This window comes from Ambystoma mexicanum, chromosome 2p (assembly GCF_040938575.1).
Source record: "Ambystoma mexicanum isolate Mex_15411 chromosome 2p, UKY_AmexF1_1, whole genome shotgun sequence".
Taxonomy (NCBI): domain Eukaryota; kingdom Metazoa; phylum Chordata; class Amphibia; order Caudata; family Ambystomatidae; genus Ambystoma; species Ambystoma mexicanum.
The window spans coordinates 1,386,777,189-1,386,795,982 of NC_090923.1; the positions used below are offsets into that span (position 1 = coordinate 1,386,777,189).

The 18,794-nt window shown below is 46.4% G+C and overlaps 1 protein-coding gene across 4 annotated transcripts in view; it reads right to left on the reverse strand.

Moving 5' to 3' along the window:
• Positions 1 to 18,794, reverse strand: part of NBEAL2 (neurobeachin like 2) — a 1,179,347-nt gene that overhangs the window by 463,210 nt on the left and 697,343 nt on the right. For all 4 annotated transcript variants that reach the window (XM_069645798.1, XM_069645800.1, XM_069645799.1 and 1 more), the window contains 2 exons: positions 4,353 to 4,524; positions 881 to 1,014 (listed from right to left, as the gene is read on the reverse strand). In XM_069645798.1, coding sequence (XP_069501899.1) covers positions 881 to 1,014; positions 4,353 to 4,524 — 306 coding nt within the window. The remainder of the gene's footprint in view (positions 1 to 880; positions 1,015 to 4,352; positions 4,525 to 18,794) is intronic.

The window sequence follows — 18,794 nt, forward strand, 5'->3', positions numbered from 1 at the left end:
AATATGTGCAATATCCTAACCTTTAAAAGTTCAAGATGAATGGGGCCTTGTGCCCAAAAGTCACAGGTTCCAGGAGATGGTGTAAAGACGCAGTGAAGATCAGTGAACATTAGGTGCCTAGTGATCTTAAAGCGCAGGACGAAACCCCATTAAGTGTCAAGAAGGTTAACAAAAACGGCTAACAGAGGACTGGTGAAAAGACCTATCCAACAGTGGGATGGAAAGAGAGCAGGCCGTGGAAGGAACAGAAAAGAATTATATTGTCAGTGGACAGATGCCGAGAGCAAAGAGTTGGGATATACCCCTAATCAACAGTGGGATGTGGACAATCCAGAAACACTAACGTACTTCAAAGTACAATTAATTTTATATGGCACTTAATACCACATGTATGCCGTTTTGCACCAAAGCAAATAACAGGTGTTACCCAATTTAACAGTTATCAAGTTGTCAACCTCGGAAAAGGTTGAAAAGCAGTGTCAGACATACTGGGATTAAAAACGGAAGTATAAAACTGAGGCTGAAAGCAGGTCCCAGTGACAAGCTCTTAACTCACAAGACCTCCCCAATGAACACATTTATTTAATTATGTGTTTGATTACTTTTATATAAAGCATCAAATGTGCTGTCCTGTTACATGAAAACACTTCAGACCGATGACATGCATTTCCTTGTTCAAGTTCCCCCTCCACGTGCTATGAATGCACAGGTGTGATGTAAGCACAGTCGTTCCCGACCACTCATGATCCCATTCTCTTCCACGGCATGGAGCCAGGCATACACAAGAACGCAAGGTTGAGGGCTGTGTGCATATGCCCCTGATAAAACAATGCTTGGATACATTTCACCAGTATACAGCCCTTATACGCCATTGTCTTACCTTCTGTAGCAGAGCACCAATGACAGCTGGACCATGGCACTGCAGCATGCTCTCTTGGTTTACTTGGTGCTGCTGGATAAAATTCTTCACCATCAGCAGAAAGGCTGCCACACCATTTCTTTCCAGCCTTCCTTCTAGAGGTGGAGATGAAAAAGAAATCAGCCAATGGAAAATCACGTGGCAGGTATTCAACTGTGAAGCCATAGGCCAGACACCTTCACATAGGCTTAGCCCAACCAACATCATCTACTTGGTCTCTTTAGTGCAGTGTGTCCCTTAACTACGCACCAAATTTACTACACATTCAAACCTCTCAAACAGCCCATGCTAGCTACAGTCAACCACTCAGTGCCACACACCAGCTGCTGTACGGTTAACCTCTGCTGCCAGGATGACTGCTAAGAATAGTTATAATAAACCGTTATATCTCATGCTGTGCCAGACTAAGGCGTTAACCGCAAAGCAGCTAGGCACAGCCAGATAGCCCACAGTTCTATAAGGATACATATAACAGGATAACGTTTAATAAGTGCTAACGAAACAAAATGATCCAACACAAGTGAAGAAAGGTGTTTGATGCCATGCTAGTTCAGTTTCAAATCAATCTTCAGGTTTCCATGGTCTTCAGTGCACTGCAAAGAATTGTGTAGTAACATTAAACTAGGAACAAGCTCACCAAGTACCACACACTTCTAGAATGAGTATTTTGAAGTCCTAAAGCAAATGCATTGTGTCATCTTGCATCTAATGGTTAACTTTTTTTACAGCATATCTGAATTGAATTTTATGCATGCCAATGAAGGCAAGGAAAGGAAACGTACCAACAGAGTGTAAATATGCATACCTTGTTGTAAGGATGTGTTCCTAATTTTGAGTCAAGATACAGATTCATCCTACTAAATGAATGTCCCTTCATTGCTCACATGCAGCAGCAAAGAACATGAAATAGCTTCATAAAGTAAAAGGACACAGCACTAATAAAATATCTATGGCACTACGTTTCACTTTTTTATAGGCTGCTTTTCTTTCAGTCAGTTAAATAGTACCTAGATTTGATATTTGTCACTGCAAGGTTGAGGGACAGTTTACTTGCCTTAAGAGTCTCTGGGGATTTCAAACGCATGATCCTCGTATGAGAATTGTGGATGGTCAGAAGGAGGAGACAGACTAGATTTTTCCATTCTTAAGTTGGTTTTACTTAAATAGTATGACAACCGCCTAACTTTGCCTAAACTCTTTGCCTAAACTATGTGTGTTCTCACCTAACAAAACTAACTGGGGTGCTTGTCAGTCAGTTGTGAACTCCAAAAGTAATAGTTTTTCTTCCGTCCAAATCTTACCTACTCTGACCCGACCTCTAATACAAAACAACTAAAGTCCGGGAGAATGACTCCCTTTTCCTGGGGCTGCTTTCTTGGCAAGTTTCCTTCAAAATAGGCTCTTTAGATAATTCTTGGCCATTACTTGTATCAGCTCGTTTAATTCCTTTAGGGTATTCTTCCAATTCTCTTGGGGTCTCTTCTCTTGTCTTTTCAAAATCCTCTTTAGAGGTGTTTCTTTTCCTAGAGCTTCCTTCTCTCTAACTTCATCACAACTTGAAAGTCTCTCTTTATCCAACATTCAACTTGTATCTTGATTACTATGAGCAATCTTATTCTTCTCATAGTTCTCATTCCTCTCATCACTTGGCTTTTCACTGAGACGCATATGATTGACCCAGTGATTTTTCTCACTCTTCTGGTTGCTTGGCATCTTACTGAGACAAGTATGATGGACCCAGTAATGATTCCCACTCTTCTGGTTACTTTGCATTTTACTGAGATGAATATAGTATTAGTAAAGCTTGCTACCCTCCCCGGGTCTCCAGCTCTTCCAGTTACCTTTCTGGTGCTGGGACTGCATCACCAGGTCGGAATTTCGCCTCTTGGAGTGTTTGCCGTGGGTCAGGACAGCAACTCCAGTTGTCTCTTTCTCAGACACCCTCCACAGTATCGCTTTGTGCATGGTTTTGCTGTCTGGAAAGCCTTTCAGAGTACTCTTCCCCTCAGTCATCAGGCCTGGATGTCTTTCTAGAGACCCTGCGCAGGTTCTCTCGGTCCTCCAGAGCTTTGCTGTTTCCTGGTGCGACTCAGGTGTCCAGGTTTCTTTCCCGCATAGGAACCTTCCCTTCCTCTCGCATCGCTGCCACAGCAGCTTTGAACTTCCCGGGTTTCTCTCTCTGTGAAGTCTCCTTCTCCAGCCCTTATGACGTTGCACTGGGGTTTCCCCTGCGCAATGCTGTAGTTTATTTTGTGTTGGACTATTATTCGTTATTTTTCAATTGGTTTTATTTGTTGCAGGTATTTCTTCTCAGGAAACTGTGTGGTTGTTGAGTTATGTTGGCAGTACCACCTATTCTATTCAATGGGATTTTTATTAAGCACCAACTCGCCCACAGGCATCAGAGCTCTGAGCTCTTTATATTTTACTGTGTGAGAATCCTACGTTCTCTGTAATATCTTGGTAAGTGAACTGATTGGCATAGGCTGTAAACTGGTCTTTCAAGTCCATTTGACTTCTAGGTAAGAGTGTATTCGTATTCTATGGTCTTTGGTTGGAGCTTGTGGTTAAGGAAACCGATGTGCATCAAAATTCTGCTGTTTCTTAGGTGCGATTGCCTTCCAGAAAATTTAGGGTTCGTGTTCCATTGGCTTCAGATTGTAATCTTATAAATGGGGCTCCGATCGGAGGCCGTTTTAATAAGATTACAAATACTAAAAGGTATTTCTTTTCAGGTTGGATACTGCAGTAACAAATATATAGCGATTAGTTCTTTTCTTTTCCAGAAGCGTTCACTACCATTGGTTGTTGAGTGAATTAGCCAGGGAGTTCCTCATCGGAACGGGAGTCCTTGTCCCCCAAGAGGGGGGGGGTCTCTCCCGGTGAAGTCCTGCTTGCCTCTACCCGCTATCGTGTAGCAGGCTCACCACCCTAACCTCACAGGGAAATGCTGCCCACTTCAGAGAAGTGACGAAACGCTGCGATTCGTCATAGAATGTATTTATATATGGAATTACAAATTAAAAATAAGCACAGAATGCATTATATGATTCATTGCAAAGGGGAATTTCTTTTTGGGTGCAGGGGAACTTCTTAATGTGTAGTTTACTTAACTTTGGAACCTGGCATGCCGCTAACAATGGCTGACAGCGCTTTTCCCAAACTCCTCGCAGTGCCTGCCTCATTCATCTAACTGAAAATAGACACATTCGGCCTGCCTGTGGGCATGGTCTGCAAGGGACTGTCCCTGCAAAACAAGCAATGTGTTTCCTAAAGAGAGCCCCCAAATCCAGAGCGATTACACCGTTTACGCAAATATCGTTTCAGTTGGGTAAAGTGTATACCCTATTTTGGATTCGGGTTGCAATTGAGTTCATAAAGCATTTTTTGCAAGCGGTTGCCAAGCACATGCTGTAAACCCCTCTGTGCTTACCCGAGGACTTCCCCAAAGGGAGAAGCATCCCTTGGGCATTCTTGCAAGAGGTCAACTCTGGGCCCACAAGGTCATGTGTTTCTTGATTTTCTTCAGTCTCTTTCGTCTTGGTTGCCACTTGGTCCAGAAGTGGGAGCAGCACCCCCATGCCACCGACACAGTTCACAACGTCCTGCAAGTGGAGAAGTTGAGGGACCATTAGGAAACCATCCTTAGTAAATTAAAACTCTTTAAGAATACCAGTGTGTAATGCAAGTACAAGACAGATAACGATTCACATGTTTGCCCTTCAGTTGACCAACAAAGATAAATTAACAATGCAGATCCCGGAAAAGAAAAGCACAGAACCAATCATTTCTGTGTCTGCTGCTTTGCAATCAGTTACATATTACCAAGACTTTCTGTTTGGCCTATGTGGCGAATCCTGAGATGTCATCACTTCTCGGAGGGGAGGGGGGCCTTCACATGAGGCCAGGTTGCTGAGGCCGCTAACCGATAGTCCCCCTGGGGATGGTCCCCACCGGAAGGATCTCATGGGAAGAGACCATCCCTTTGGAGACAAGGGAAAACTCCTCTGGGATACGCGGTATGACATCCTTAACCCAATACCCTGCACACCTCCATATCCCCTAGATCCTAACTCTTGTACCAATACTACCATATACCTTTGAAAATCTATGAGTCTTAGAGATGATGAGACGAGGAAGATTATGGATGACCAAAAGGGAGTATATCAGATCAGTACTGGACTAGACGAGGAAAAGGTACAGAGCAATAGAGAGCGCCCCATGTAATTGGACTGAGCAGTCTAGTTATCCATCTCAAAATAAGCGAAGAAGGACTTACAATGTTCCCAAGAGGAACCGAGGACAAGGAAGCGGCTCGTTGCCGGAAGTTCAAGTGGCTGCAGTCCAGGATGCTGAAGAGAAGCAGACAGCATCCACAGCGGGTCCTATGATGAAGGGCCCTTGGCGAAACATTGACCTGGGCGCGCAGGATAGGTGGGCCAAGCATTCTGTGCTGGGTTTGCGTACTGAAAAAGGCCAGAAGCTGCTGACCCGCTGCAGTGCTCGAGAGGCCCGCGGAAGCCAGGAGATACACAAACAGAGCAAAGGTAAACCCAGAGGCAGACTGGAGCCCATGAGAGAAGTCCCAGAAGTTACTGGAGTGACCAGAAAGGCTGGTGGGGTACCATAGGGTGTGGGTTACCACACAACAATATAAAAAGGAAGTGATCTAGAACTCAGGGTTGGGATAGGAACCCTCAGATAGAAAGAAGTGGGGAGAACCATAATGTGAAGTGGTGCCCCAATAAGGGCATAGACCAGGCTCCCCAACCTTAAAGGCACATATGAAGTAGAAAACACAGGTCACCTCCCTCATGGTAGTACTTGGCAGGAGTGCAAACCAAGTTTGCAGAAACAAAGAAGCGTACAAGTACAGGTCTGGGACCCGCACCCAAAACAGAAGGAAACTACAAGCCATATTTCTCGTGCCAGTACTTGGCAGGGTAGCGCACCAAAGTCCACTTGAGAAGACTCTATAAAACTATCCCATGGTATACAGGTCCCCAACTTAGTATAGGTCTGCACTGCCCAAAGGATCCGGCAGAGCAGCCAGGCTTATTTTAGGAGGAGGATGTGAGCTGTAGGCAAGTCCACTGAACCCAGTCAATACAATTATTCAAAGAAACACGTATACACTTAGTTATAACAAAATGTATTTACTTTATATACACAAGGTAGGTAGGTAAATCCTCTTATTAGATAACCAAAACACACAGGAAATAGCAACAATACTTTTCAATGGTGACTGCTTCAATAGTAGTAGCTCGCGGTTACAATTGTTACAGAGGATAACACTAAGGACAGTGATAACCGTGTTACTTGTAAAGAAGCACACTCGCATAGATTATAGATCAACGTTACATTTTTTAAAATTTTATTTTGACATTTGTTAAGCACGCAAACTCAGGGGCATTGTGGCGTTGATGCCATTCAGATCATGGAGTTACAGCAGTTACAGCAGACAAAGTCTGTGGGAGCAAAGGGATGGTTATACACACTTGAGCAGTTTTAGATGTTCTAGTAACACTTTTTTAGGTTTCTAATGCTTTGTAAGTCCAAAACTTAACTAGCAAAAAGTCAGTGCAGGAGTGGATGAAATGTCATGTCTTATGTAGCAGCTGGAAAGGCAAAGTTCACTTTAGTCACAAGAATAAAAAATGCTTAGCAAGACAACACAATTTATAGGGAACCTGTGAGGGACGCCCTAAAGGACACAAGCTGTAAAGCATGGGCAAGAGGTATGGGTGGACACCCGAACACCTTGTAACTCCACTCCAATCAAACTGGAGCGACTCTTCGGCTTAAGGCAAGTTCTACCTTTTGCCCCACAGTACCTTAGGTTAGAAGAAGCAAATGTAGCTTCGTCTCCTTGGTCGGTCTACAGTTTTGGCACCTTTTTATCAGCTCCAACAAAGGATGGTTATCATCCGGTCGATCTTATTCGATTCTGTAGTGCTGCATTCTGGTCAGGGGACTTGGGCAAGTGGGATTGTGCCTCTGGAGGTCCAAATGGAGCTCATCAAAGTTCTGGATGGATTCTGCCTTGCAAAGATGTTGCACTGCAAATGGGTCGCAGGTCTCCTGATATTCACGGTTTACAGCCCTGGAAGGTCAGAGCACCGTGGGAGAGGGCTGGATGTGTAGTTCGTCTTGGGGCTGGTTGGTCCCACCAGCCAAGGGGAAGGAGGAGTCCTCTTAGTAGCTCCTCTGTCAATAAGAAAAACGGGGTGAGGACGGCAGTGCTCACTTTACATTTACTGGAAGAGTCTGCAGGGATCTCTGTTTGTCTTCAGCCTCGGATCTGCTGTTCCAGTGGTCAACTTGCCTTCTACCTCCAGAAGCTAACCTTTTATTCGGTTTTCCCACTCACTCTTCTGCAAACTCTCTCAGCATTTTACAGAAATGGGCGGGTGGCTGTCCAGTCAGGACAGCCAGCCCCCTACTGGGAACTGGTTCCATTCAGGCACTCTGGCAGACAAAGAGCAGGGGAGAGTTAAACTCCTCCCCTGCTTCCTGCCTTTGCAGACACACTGGAGCCTAAGGGGTTCCTCGCACGCACCAGTCTCACAAACACAGACCTCCCCCTCCCAGAATGGTAGAAGGGCTAGCAAACACGAGAAACGGCAAAAAAAGACAGACGCCACCATGTTAGAACATAGGTAACCCTATTGTGCATAACTGAGATTGAGATCACAGTCTGCAGTAAATAATAAAACAATAGTTGGTAGAACATGCCCACTGCCAACCGCCATAACTGTAGGGTTGTCACTGTGACTAAAAAGTCACAGGAGTAAAGAGAAGGCGTATACTATGCATCCCTATAGCACTCCACATAAGGTGGTGTGTGCTAATCTCTCATAAAATAACATTGTAGGAGGGATACAAAGTATCCCTCTATCCTTAAGAACAGTAGTTGTCAAGGATAGTGAATGAATCTCAAAGGAGAACCCAAAGGGTTCCCAGGAACACTGCACATAGGGTGCTGTGCGCTGCAAACGTTAAACACAGATGACTTTAAAGAGATATGGAGGAAAGCATACTCCACAGAAAAAGTAAAACACAGAAAAGTCAGAGCCAATAAGAATGAATGAGGAGAAAAAGGCTGCCCTCATTCAAGATTGAAAGAAAAAGGACCAGAAGTCCAGCAAAAAGTGTTGGGGGTCTCAGTAGGAGAGGGGGGGGTAAGCATAAAACTGATAAATCTCCCTAACAGTCTTGTATTACAACAACTAGACCACCGGTTTCTTTCAATGGCATTTATAATCCTCATTGACTTCTCAGCCCTCTTCGCTGTCGCAGTACCACAAGCATTATCGATCCTGAAGTCCATAATGGGTTTAAGTCTTTTATGCACATTTATTTCTTTGGAATTGTTGAATTGGATGTTATCAGATTTCGGAAACATTACAGGGTCAATCTGAGACTTATTCTGTTTAAAGCTTCCGCCTAAAACATAATCCTGGTTATTAAAGGACATCACATTAGTTGTAGGAACTCCCAAAGTGTGTAACCTATTCTGTCTAAATGTTTTTTCACAGAACCCTCTTTGGGTTTCCTTATGAGAAGGACTTGTACAAAAACATCACTGAACATTCATCCTTGCAAGAAGATGAATTCTGCGTCCCTCCTAAAGGAGTCACCACTTCCCCCCGTAGCCATATTCTCCCATGTGATCCGGCTACATGTTACCACCCCCACGGTTAGGATCAGGTTTCGGCTGCCTTCCCCTGGCCACATGGGAAGAGATCTTAGGCTGGGTTTTAGTGATGACTCTGCTGGATTCATCACAGTGCCAAGAAGAAGTGTTTGAACTTTACCTTTTTTGTGCTGGAGAACAGTTTTTGATTTGGGGAAGGGAGCCATTCCCCTTAAGAAAAGCCAAATCTGAAAGTGAACATGTATTGCCAGTCCAGAAGAAGGGAGTCACTCTTCTGAACCAGGAACATTTATTTTATATTTAGTTTAGACTCAAGTGCAAGGGAGAAAAGTAGGGTTTTGACACAGGACAGGGGACTATTGATTTCTATGGACATTCTGACGACACCCTTAGTATTTTAGTTGAGGCAGGGAAAGCCCTCTTATAGATGGGAAAAGTTATGTTTTCTCTTTATTTTCTCAAACAAATAAATGTTTATAGCAATTGTCATGCCACCTGTTTGTTAGCCTCCTCCTTCTGCACCCTTGCAAAAAGTTGAGGGACAGTTTACGTGACTTGTGAGTCTTTGACACAGGAAGAGCACAACAGTGTGAATCAAAGAAAATAACGAGAACCAACACCCTAAAATTAAGTTTATTTATATTAAGAAACCATCAGAGATACTGAACTATCGTGACAGGGACACAGCACTTAGGATGGCTAGGGAGAAAGGCGCCTTGTCGTACAAAGGTGACGCTATCAGACTATTCCCGGGCTTCTCAGATGAGGTGCAGGTGGCCAGAAAAACCTTTATCGACGTCAAGAAGAGGATGAGGGAAAGGGGCCTGAAATACGCTATGTTGTTTCCGGCTAAATTACGGGTGGTGCATGAGGGCAAATCGTTTTTTTTTCAAACTCCAGAGGAGACATCCACTTTCCTCGACATGTTGCTGCGGACATCTAGGCCGCGGGTAGAAGGTGATTGAATGGGTTCGGGCAGAGTACGATCTCCTGTTGTAGAAGTTACTTGTGTCATTGGGGGCTTCCTCTGAGCGCGGAGGTACTTACCTTGGTGGGGTGTGGGGAGGGTCGGGCTCCTGGCTGCTCCCGGTGCGAAAGCTGGGTGGGTTTAAGTTGATAGGGGCAGGGGAGCCGGAATGTTGGGGTCTTCGGCATGGTGGGTTGGGATTTGGTGGTTGTCGGTGGGGTTAATGGGGTGGTGGGATTGGGTTGGGGGGGGAGTCACCGGCAGGTTGGGGGGTTGCTGGTAGAATGGGGGGGGAGGATGGGGGGCACTGGGGGGTTGGTGGTACACATGGGTGGTTGGGGTGCCTGGAGGGCTGCGTGGGAGCAAATAGCGACGTTGAACTGTATGACTTGGAATGTCAGGGGCCTGAATAGTTGGCCCAAATGTCGGAAAGTTCTACACTACTTGGAGCGACATAGGGTAGGGGTGGCTTTCCTTCAGGAGACCCACTTGACCGCGGCCACCGAGTCTAGGTTCGGTAAGGGTTGGGGATGCCATAGGTATTTCTCTTCCTATTCCTTTTACTCTAGGGGAGTGTGCATTTTGGTGCATAGGTCGGTGGGTTTCCGTCTGGTCAAAGTTGCGAAAGATCAAGAGGGTAGGGCTTTGGTGGTGCAAGGGGTAGTACAAGGGAAGCTGTATACGTTGATAAGTTACTATGGTCCCAATCACGATACGGTGGAGTCGCTCGACTGGGTGGAGAAACAATTGGGGGCTCTCCCTGATGGGGAAATTATTTGGGCAGGGGATTTCAACTCAGTCCTGAACACCTCGCTGGATAGGGTGGGCGCTGCAGTGCGCCCTGGTGGTAAAGCAGCCTCCAGGATTCGAACATGCTCCCGGTGTGGGATATGGATGATATATGGAGGGTGAGAAATCCTGGGGTGCGTCAGTTTACGCACTACTCTGCTGTGCATTGTTCGGCAGCCCGGTTAGATTACTTCCTAGTGTTCAGTGCACTTATTGGTCGGTCTGTGGGGGTCAGCATTTTGGCCCGCACTCTGTCGGACCACGCCCCTGTTCTGTTGTCGATTCTAGTGGAGGGTCGCGACAGGGAGCGGCCCCCCTGGAGATTTAAAAGTGAGGCGCTCACAGATGTGGTCTTTAAGGAGGAACTGCTCAAGGCTATAGAGGCATACCTCGGGACCAATGATGGGTCGGTGTCATCTGACGGTATTCTGTGGGAAGGGTTTAAATGTGTGATCAGGGGCGAGTGTATTGCTAAAGAACTGGGGATTTTAAAGAAGTTGCGGAGGGATCTGGCGGTCACAGAGGACGAAATACGGGCTCTGCAGGAGGAGGCACCGGTTCCAAATGCGGCTCGGAGGGGAGGTATCAAGCAGAAGCTTCAGATGTTTAACACCCTTGCCCAACTGGAGGATAAGTTTATGTTGGATAGGGTAGCCCCTCGGCAGTACGGGGAAGGACAGGTCCCGGGGCGGTCGCTTGCGCGACTCACTCGAATGGGCGGCCGGGGGTATAGGGTGACGTCGATCACAGATGAAGGGGGAGTAGTTCACTATGAGGATAGAGGGATACTTCATGAGTTCCAGGACTTTTACGGTAGATTATACTCATCCCGTTGGTCAGTGGCGCAAGCGGATATAGAAGCGTTCCTTGATGAGGTGGGGCTATATTGGTGTTCGGAGGAACAGAGGAGCTGGTTAAATAGGCCGGTAACGTTCGAGGAGGTGGTGGATGCCATTAGGTCGCTACCGGGTGGGAAATCCCCGGGTCCTGGCGGTTTTACTGCTGAATTTTATAAGTGTTATGCGGAAAGCTTAGCGCCATACTTGTTGCGGGTGTACCAGGAGGCGATATCTCTGGGCCGATTGCCTGATTCTCTTAGGGAGGCTGTTGTGGTTGTACTGCTGAAGCCGGGTAAGCCAGAGGATGACTGCTCATCGTATCGGCCAATATCGCTCATTAATCTCGACAATAAAATTTTAGCAAAGATTGTGGCGAGGCGGCTAGCACCGCTGATGCCAACCCTTGTGAGGGCCGATCAAGCAGGGTTTGTTCTGGGGCGTTCCTCCTCGTTCGGTTTGCAGAGGATGTTTGGTCTGATCGCGGCGTTGCCACCGGAAGATCCAGCGGTCGCGGTCCTATTAGATGCCGCTAAGGCGTTCGATTCCGTTGAGTGGCCGTTTTTATTTACAGTATTGCGCAGATTGGGCCTGGGCAACTTCTTTATCTCCTTGGTTTCACTCTTGTACACCAACCCAGTGGCAATGGTGAGGGTGAACGGACGGACCACGGGGGAGTTGCCAATTGAGCGAGGGACACGTCAGGGATGCCCGTTGTCTCCCCTACTTTTTGCCTTGGCAATAGAGCCATGGGCTGAATGGGTTCGGGAATTTCATTTACATCGAGGTATCCAACTGCATACCCATAAGGTGATAATATCACTGTATGCAGATGATATGGTTCTGTTCATCCGCCATCCTGACATTAATCTGGACCCGATCATGCGGGACCTCCAGCGCTTTGGTGATCTCTCGGGGCTTAAAATAAATACTAGCAAGTCTGTTGTCTTTCCCTTGACGGATGAGGTGTTGCAATTTCTGGATACCTGGGGATTTCAGTGGGACCTGCAGAGCACTCGCTATTTGGGGGTTACGGTTGCGAGGAATGTAGAGATGGTGTATAAGGCTAATTATCTAGAGGTTTTGCACTCGGTTCAGAAGGCGATGTCGGGTTGGGCCTTACTACCTCTTAATCTGTACGGCAGGATCTCGGTGATCAAGATGTCTATTCTCCCCAGGCTCTTATATGTGTTCCTTAACGTGCCCATAAAAGTTCCTCAGAGATTTATTCAGGACCTCTGCTCGTCGATCACGAGTTTTATATGGGCCGGGAAGAAAGCTCGGGTCTCTCTGGGACGGCTTATGGCACCGGTTCGGGAGGAGGGTTTGGCCCTTCTCGATTTCGAATTATATTACATAGTGGCGCAGGCGAGCTATCTTAGGTACTGGTACGGGATGGCGGCGGAGCACAGACACGTGGAGATAGAGAGGTCAATTGCATCGCCTTCGTTGCTAAGGTCGGTTATCCTGACTGCTCCGAGTCGGGCTAGGTCCCCTAGGAACCTGGTGGAGCTCACGTGTTGGGCCTGGTCTACTTTGAGGCATGCACCAGTCGGGAGTGTACTCTATTCGCCGGAAATCCCACCGATATTCATCCCTGATGTCCCTCTGACCAGTGAGGCGTGCTATGTGGCCACTATGAAAAAGCTGGGCATCTCTCGGTTAGGAGACCTGTTTCCGGACGGGAAGTTCATCTCCTTGGACCAGTTAAGGGTGAAAGGGGTCCTGTCAGCTGTGGATGTTTTTCTGTAATATAGGCTGAGGGGGACTCTGCAGCGGCTGCTCCCCTCCTTTCCGGAGTCGCCTGCAGTGGACGTCTTGCTTGATAAGGTGCTGGGTGGTGGTATTGGACGAAGGGTGCTCTCCGGGTTGTACAAACTAGCTTTGAAGACAAAATTTGTAGGCGGAAGGTCGCCCAAAGAGTCGTGGGAGAGGCTGTTGGGCCGGGATATCTCTGTAAATATGTGGGAGTACTGTTGTGAGATGACCAAGAAGGGGGCGGTTAATTCGAATTTTAAATTGGTCCACTTTAAGTTTTTGCACCGGTGCTATTATTCTCCAACTCAGCTAAAAGATTATTTTCCCCAGAGGTCCGGGGCATGTCTGAGGTGTGGACAGGAGATGGCGGGCTTTCTTCATGTGGCTTGGGAGTGTAGGGAATTGGTGCAATTTTGGCAAGGAGTGTTTGCGGTGATAGGGGAAATTGTAGGGCAAAGGCTTGCGTCAGATCCAGCTGCCCTGTTAGGGTATACAGAACAAATACCTAAAGGCACTAGGAAGTTGGTAGGTCTTCTCTTAATTCTGGCAAAAAGGCGGATAGCTATGGTGTGGGGGAGTGGGCGGAGTCCAACAATTGCCCAATGGTCGAAGGACATATTGTACTGTAATGATATGGAAACCAGATGGGAATGCGGGGAGAGGGAACCGCCGAAGTGATAGTCGGATGTGGGATGCATACACGTCATATCTTCTCAGCCAGCCGGGAGGGGAGAGTCCGAGAGCCCCTGCGGTGCAGGGGTCTCCAGTTCGGTCGGCCCCTGAAGTGCATCCTTTATCCCCTTTGTAGAGCTATGCCCAAGGAACCAGTGAGCTGCCACGTGTGTGGTGGAGAACCTAGAAATTGGGTTGGGCAGATCCCCAGGAAGATAATGGTCTTGTCACTCAAGATAATTTTGGTTTGGAACGCTACCTACATGTGTACCGGGGGGAGGGGCGGGGTTGGAGGGAGGGGTCGGTTTTGTTGAGTTGATTGCTATGTTATGTGAAATGCTAAGAAAGAAAAAAAAAAAGAAACCATCAGAGAGTTACCTGTGACCTGCTAAGATCATTCTCAGTGGATGGTGTGATGAATCAAGTGAGATCATCACTGAGACCCCCGGAATGGGCCTCTCCTCATTTGGCCTGGGGAAGGCAGCCGCTACCTGATGCTAACCCTGGGGGCGGTATTATGAGGCAGGATAACATGGGAGGAGACTCATATCAAGGGAATTGAGGACCTCTTTAACTCATGATTCCCCTAATATCCCTGGAGCAATAATGGCGTATTGTAAAGTAGAGAATGTAACTGCTGTGCACTTAACTTCTCCTAACTCTAATAACATCCAGTTCAACAATCAAATAGTAGTGAATAGACATAAAAGACTCAAACCTATTATGGACTTTAAGATCCATAATGATTGTGGTAGTGGGACGAGGAGGAAGGGCCAAGAGTCAATGAGGATCAAAGGTGCCATTGAAGGGAATATGTGGTCTAGTTGTTTAAAGGCAAAGCACCCGAGTGGGGCCTTTAAATTCGAAAATGGACCAGAGCTGTGTGGAAAGAGCAGGAAAGGAGCAGCAGAAGCCGTCAGGAACGACACTGAAGTGGTTAGAGCTGCAACGATAGAGCGAACGCCGGCAGAAGCCGACACGGGGACAGAAAGCGGGCGACTTTGCAGAGTATGCGCAGCAGGAAGTGGAGTCGGGGTCAACAGCAGGGAGAGAAGCCCAGCTGTAGGCGAGACATGCTTCAGACGTGAGGTGCTTGAGGACGTTGCGACCCAGCGCAGCTGGCGGGGCTCACGAGAGAGGCTGTGCAGGTGGTGGCAGGTACAGAAGAGCTGTCACATGAATTACCGATCCACAGAGAGTCCTCCGCAGCAGCCAAGAACTTCACAGAGACGTCAAATAGAGCCAGTGAGTTGGCCTGCCATAGAAGGTTACCCCTGGCCGCTCAGAGAGGAAAGTATATACAATTCAGACTATTTTGAACACTGAGCAAGTATAATAAGAAGGCAAAAAGGGCACAATTCTCCGTTTGTGAAATGTCAACTTGGGCAAACTTGTAACCCACATTGCCACCAGCGGAGTGACTATAACAAAGAGAGAAAGGGGCAACAAGGGTGCAATTCTCCTCTCCTGAGACACCAGTTTGGGGATATCTGTATCCATATTGCCACTAATAGAAGAGACCGACCGTAGTACTAGGGGTTTTCTTCCTGGCAGAAGAGTGAACCAGGAAAGGGACCATTTGTAGTTAGTCCTGGCAGGCGAGTAGAGCAGGAAAGAAACAGTTGATTTGAAGAGATGTCGTTGTGGTAAAAAAGGTGCTGTGGAAAGACATTGGTAACTATCATTTTGACAAACTGTTAAACCACCAAAAGGAGTATTTGTGCTGTCTTGACAAAAGTATTCCATGGGAAGAATAATTGTTATATACTAATATTTGTTTTGCATCCTGGCAAATACATTGTGTGGAGGAAATCTATTGCTTTGGGTTTTGAAACAAGTGCTTGCGAAAGAGACATTTACTTTACAGAGTGGAAGGAGGCAGTGGATGGAAAGAATTGTTGTGTTGAACTGAACAGAACTCTGATGAATCAGAACCTTTCTTAGGGTATTCTTGGATTGATCCAGGGGAAAGGAGCCCAACTCTGGTCACAAGGACTACTCTCTAAGAACTATACATTTGAACCGTTGCATGGTTTTGTTGAACTGAAAAACAGCCAAATACTCCTTGTATACGTTTTTTGTATGTATAAGTGTGAGCGTCAGACTTTTTGGAAACTAGGTCATCCTTTAGTTTTAGTTTGCTAGGTAGTGATATTCTCATTAAGATAAGGAAATATAGGTGTTTATCTCACCTCTTTTAATTTTAATGAATGGCAAACATTCAGAAAACAACCCTTTGTGTGCTTGCATTTCCGACCCCTCGCAATGGGTAGCCAGAATTTCACTAATGTATTGATGGCAAGTGCTTTTAGATGTTAACCTGGAGGTGGTGGTGTTGGTGGGTTTATGTACACTGAAGACATGTCATCAATATGGTGGATAGTGGAAGATTAAGCTGGTATGCAGTTTATTGCATACACATGGAATAAGCACTGTTCACGGTTTCCTCCTGTGAAGATGTATACTGTGAGAAACCTGAAGGTGTCTCTCTAGCTAGTCCCCGGAGATCTGTCATCCAGGTGGCCAGGACACGCCCATCGCTATTGGAGCCAGTTCCTGGGTGTGGACCAGTGAGATAGGATCACCTGGATGCGGGATCCTTGGAGAGACGCAGTATCCCCCTTCTTTCAACACCTTTTCCTGATCCTACCAAGTAGGATATTCCAAAACACTGCCCCCCCCCTTTTTCACACAAACACTTTCGCACTACACGAAAGACAACAGACGAACACCAGAGCAGTTTACCTGAAGTGTCCCAATACCAGGGTCAGGCAAAGTCAGGCAATAGACCAGAATCACACACAACTGACGGCCCTTTCCCTTCCCCACAGGGATAAAATGTGGGGCACAAGAGCACAATACGAGCATGACGTAAGAGCTAACTCAGCACGGCAGTTCGAGAGGAGGAGCAAGACAGCACAAACCGAGAGGGTAATGAGGAGAGAGTCGAGCTTGCCCTTTTTGACCAATGCCCGTGGAACCTCTGCAGAGGGAACGATAAGTCTGCGAACAATAGCCAACGTGTATTGCAACATATGTGCCCTGTACGAGAGACCCTCCTCTGCTGATTACCAAGCCAGGGAGAGACGCTCGTCTCTGTGGTACCAACCTTGACTCTCCAAGACTCCAGAACGCCAAGCAGTTCACTACAGCCGGCGAGTCGAAGGGAGTGTCGATAAGAAACCGAATTGTGCTGAATGAAGTAGCGGAAGGTTAAATTGAACTTTGAAAAGCAAAAGAATACTATTAACGAAGTAGGGGGGGAACCAGATACAGAGGAGTATGGTGCAATGTGGGTACTCACACTCAGGAAACTCTGGGTGAGTACCCCACAGTAAATACTACTGTAACCAGAAGGCCTTGGGACGAGGCGAATAAAGGTCAAGGTGGTCATACAGGGGTCTTGTAAAATCCTCTGTACCGTCGAAAGTCTTTGACCGGCAGATGATTGCTGTTAGGAAAGATTTCGTAATTGTAGGTAATTTTCCTTCCATGTGGCAACCCCTAAACTTTTTGCTGTTGTTTTCACCTTGTTCTTGAAATTACGTAATTACAGCAGCCGCTCTAGCTGTACGTCTTTACACTCGCTGGCTCCATAGCCACTTGATTACAACTAGGATATATTCTGCCCTATAGAGGCTGCGCCCTTTATGTGTGACGAACACTACTGAGAGAGTTACTTGCCGGTCACAAATGAATCTAGCAGACCGCTAGCGGCCACGAAGACGGCATCTGCCGTTTCTTGTTTCTATTTGACCCGTATGCCCGCCTTACAGAGAAGACCTGAGTTCCCTCGTCTTACCTGCTCAAGGGCATCGGGTGAGTACATGTCTACTTTTATTTCCATCGCTGAGTGCTGGATTAGCTTGATATTAATACCGCTGGTCCCACACAGCTAGCATGGCGCTCTAATACGCCTCTTTTGGCCTTTGTGTTACTCCTATTGCAGAGACACATAGCTCCGACGAGTAACCAGCAATCTAACTGCGGCACGCTGACTTTGACATGTGCTGATTTTAGTGCCCAGATAAGCCCATGATTTCAGGCACAGACCTCTATTTTCTCACTTCTGCCATGTATTCCAAGTACATTTGTCACTATTTGGAATTCTGCATGCGGATTTCAGAGAGACACCTATTTTATGTGGTATACATTTGTGTTTCCCTCTAGATAAGTGAAGTGTGTACACACGTTACTGGGTCCTCTGGTCATCAATACCTTCCAGTATACAGATACTACCCAATCCGGTAACACTGCATGTGGCTCCAGACCTTTGTTCGATCGCCCAATTTGAGGTAAAGATACCCCCTCGATACTGAACACAAGATTCCAACTTAGGGGTGATTTCTCACTTGAGGGTGTCACAAAAATGTTCCCATATCTGACTCTACTTAGATCATTTGGCCTCAATATTCATATTTATTTAGTATCTCGGCCTACTCTGACACACGATTGTTTTTTGCTTGATTCATTATTCACACATTGTAATATTTCTTCACGGTGCTGGACTATGCACACATATTGTATCTCGTTATGAACAATATTCCTTATAATTTGGCTCTTCACCCTGTGATGGGTTTGGGTGTTTCCCTCTTCTTTTCTGTCTTTTCTCCTGCCTTTTCTTTTCATGTTCGGCTTTTTCCCTTTACATGTATTATTCGAATAGAAATTGGCACGCCTCTAGTTCTTTAACAGTCGCTTTTGGTTGGACTTTTTAATCTTCCCAAAACTCTCTTTAACATTATTTTTTGTTCCACTTTCTTGCCCTTTCTGTTTTTGCTTGTTTTTATAGGGGCTATAATTCTTACACATCTGACTTTTGGTCCTGAGGAAGGCGTTTTCTGTCCAGATCATTACGCCGAAACGTATTTCAACTACATCTGCCTGACCTTCTTTGGCTGTTTGAGTTGACCACTGGACTTACATCAGCTATGCCAGTTTGCATATACGTAGACCTGAGCAGTACTGTAAGAAACAGTAGTCCAATGTGAATACACAAGTCAAGTTGAAACCAGTCATCTACTCCCAAAAACCCCCCACAAGGAACAAAAATTGGCTCCTGTTTTCCTTTGTCTGGGATTCCTTGGCAAACACATATGTGGATTTCCAGAACCAATATAGGGTGAAAATGAAGCATTGTCAAACCAAAATAGGGTGAAAACTAAGTAATGTTATAATATCCCTCTGTCATAGGAA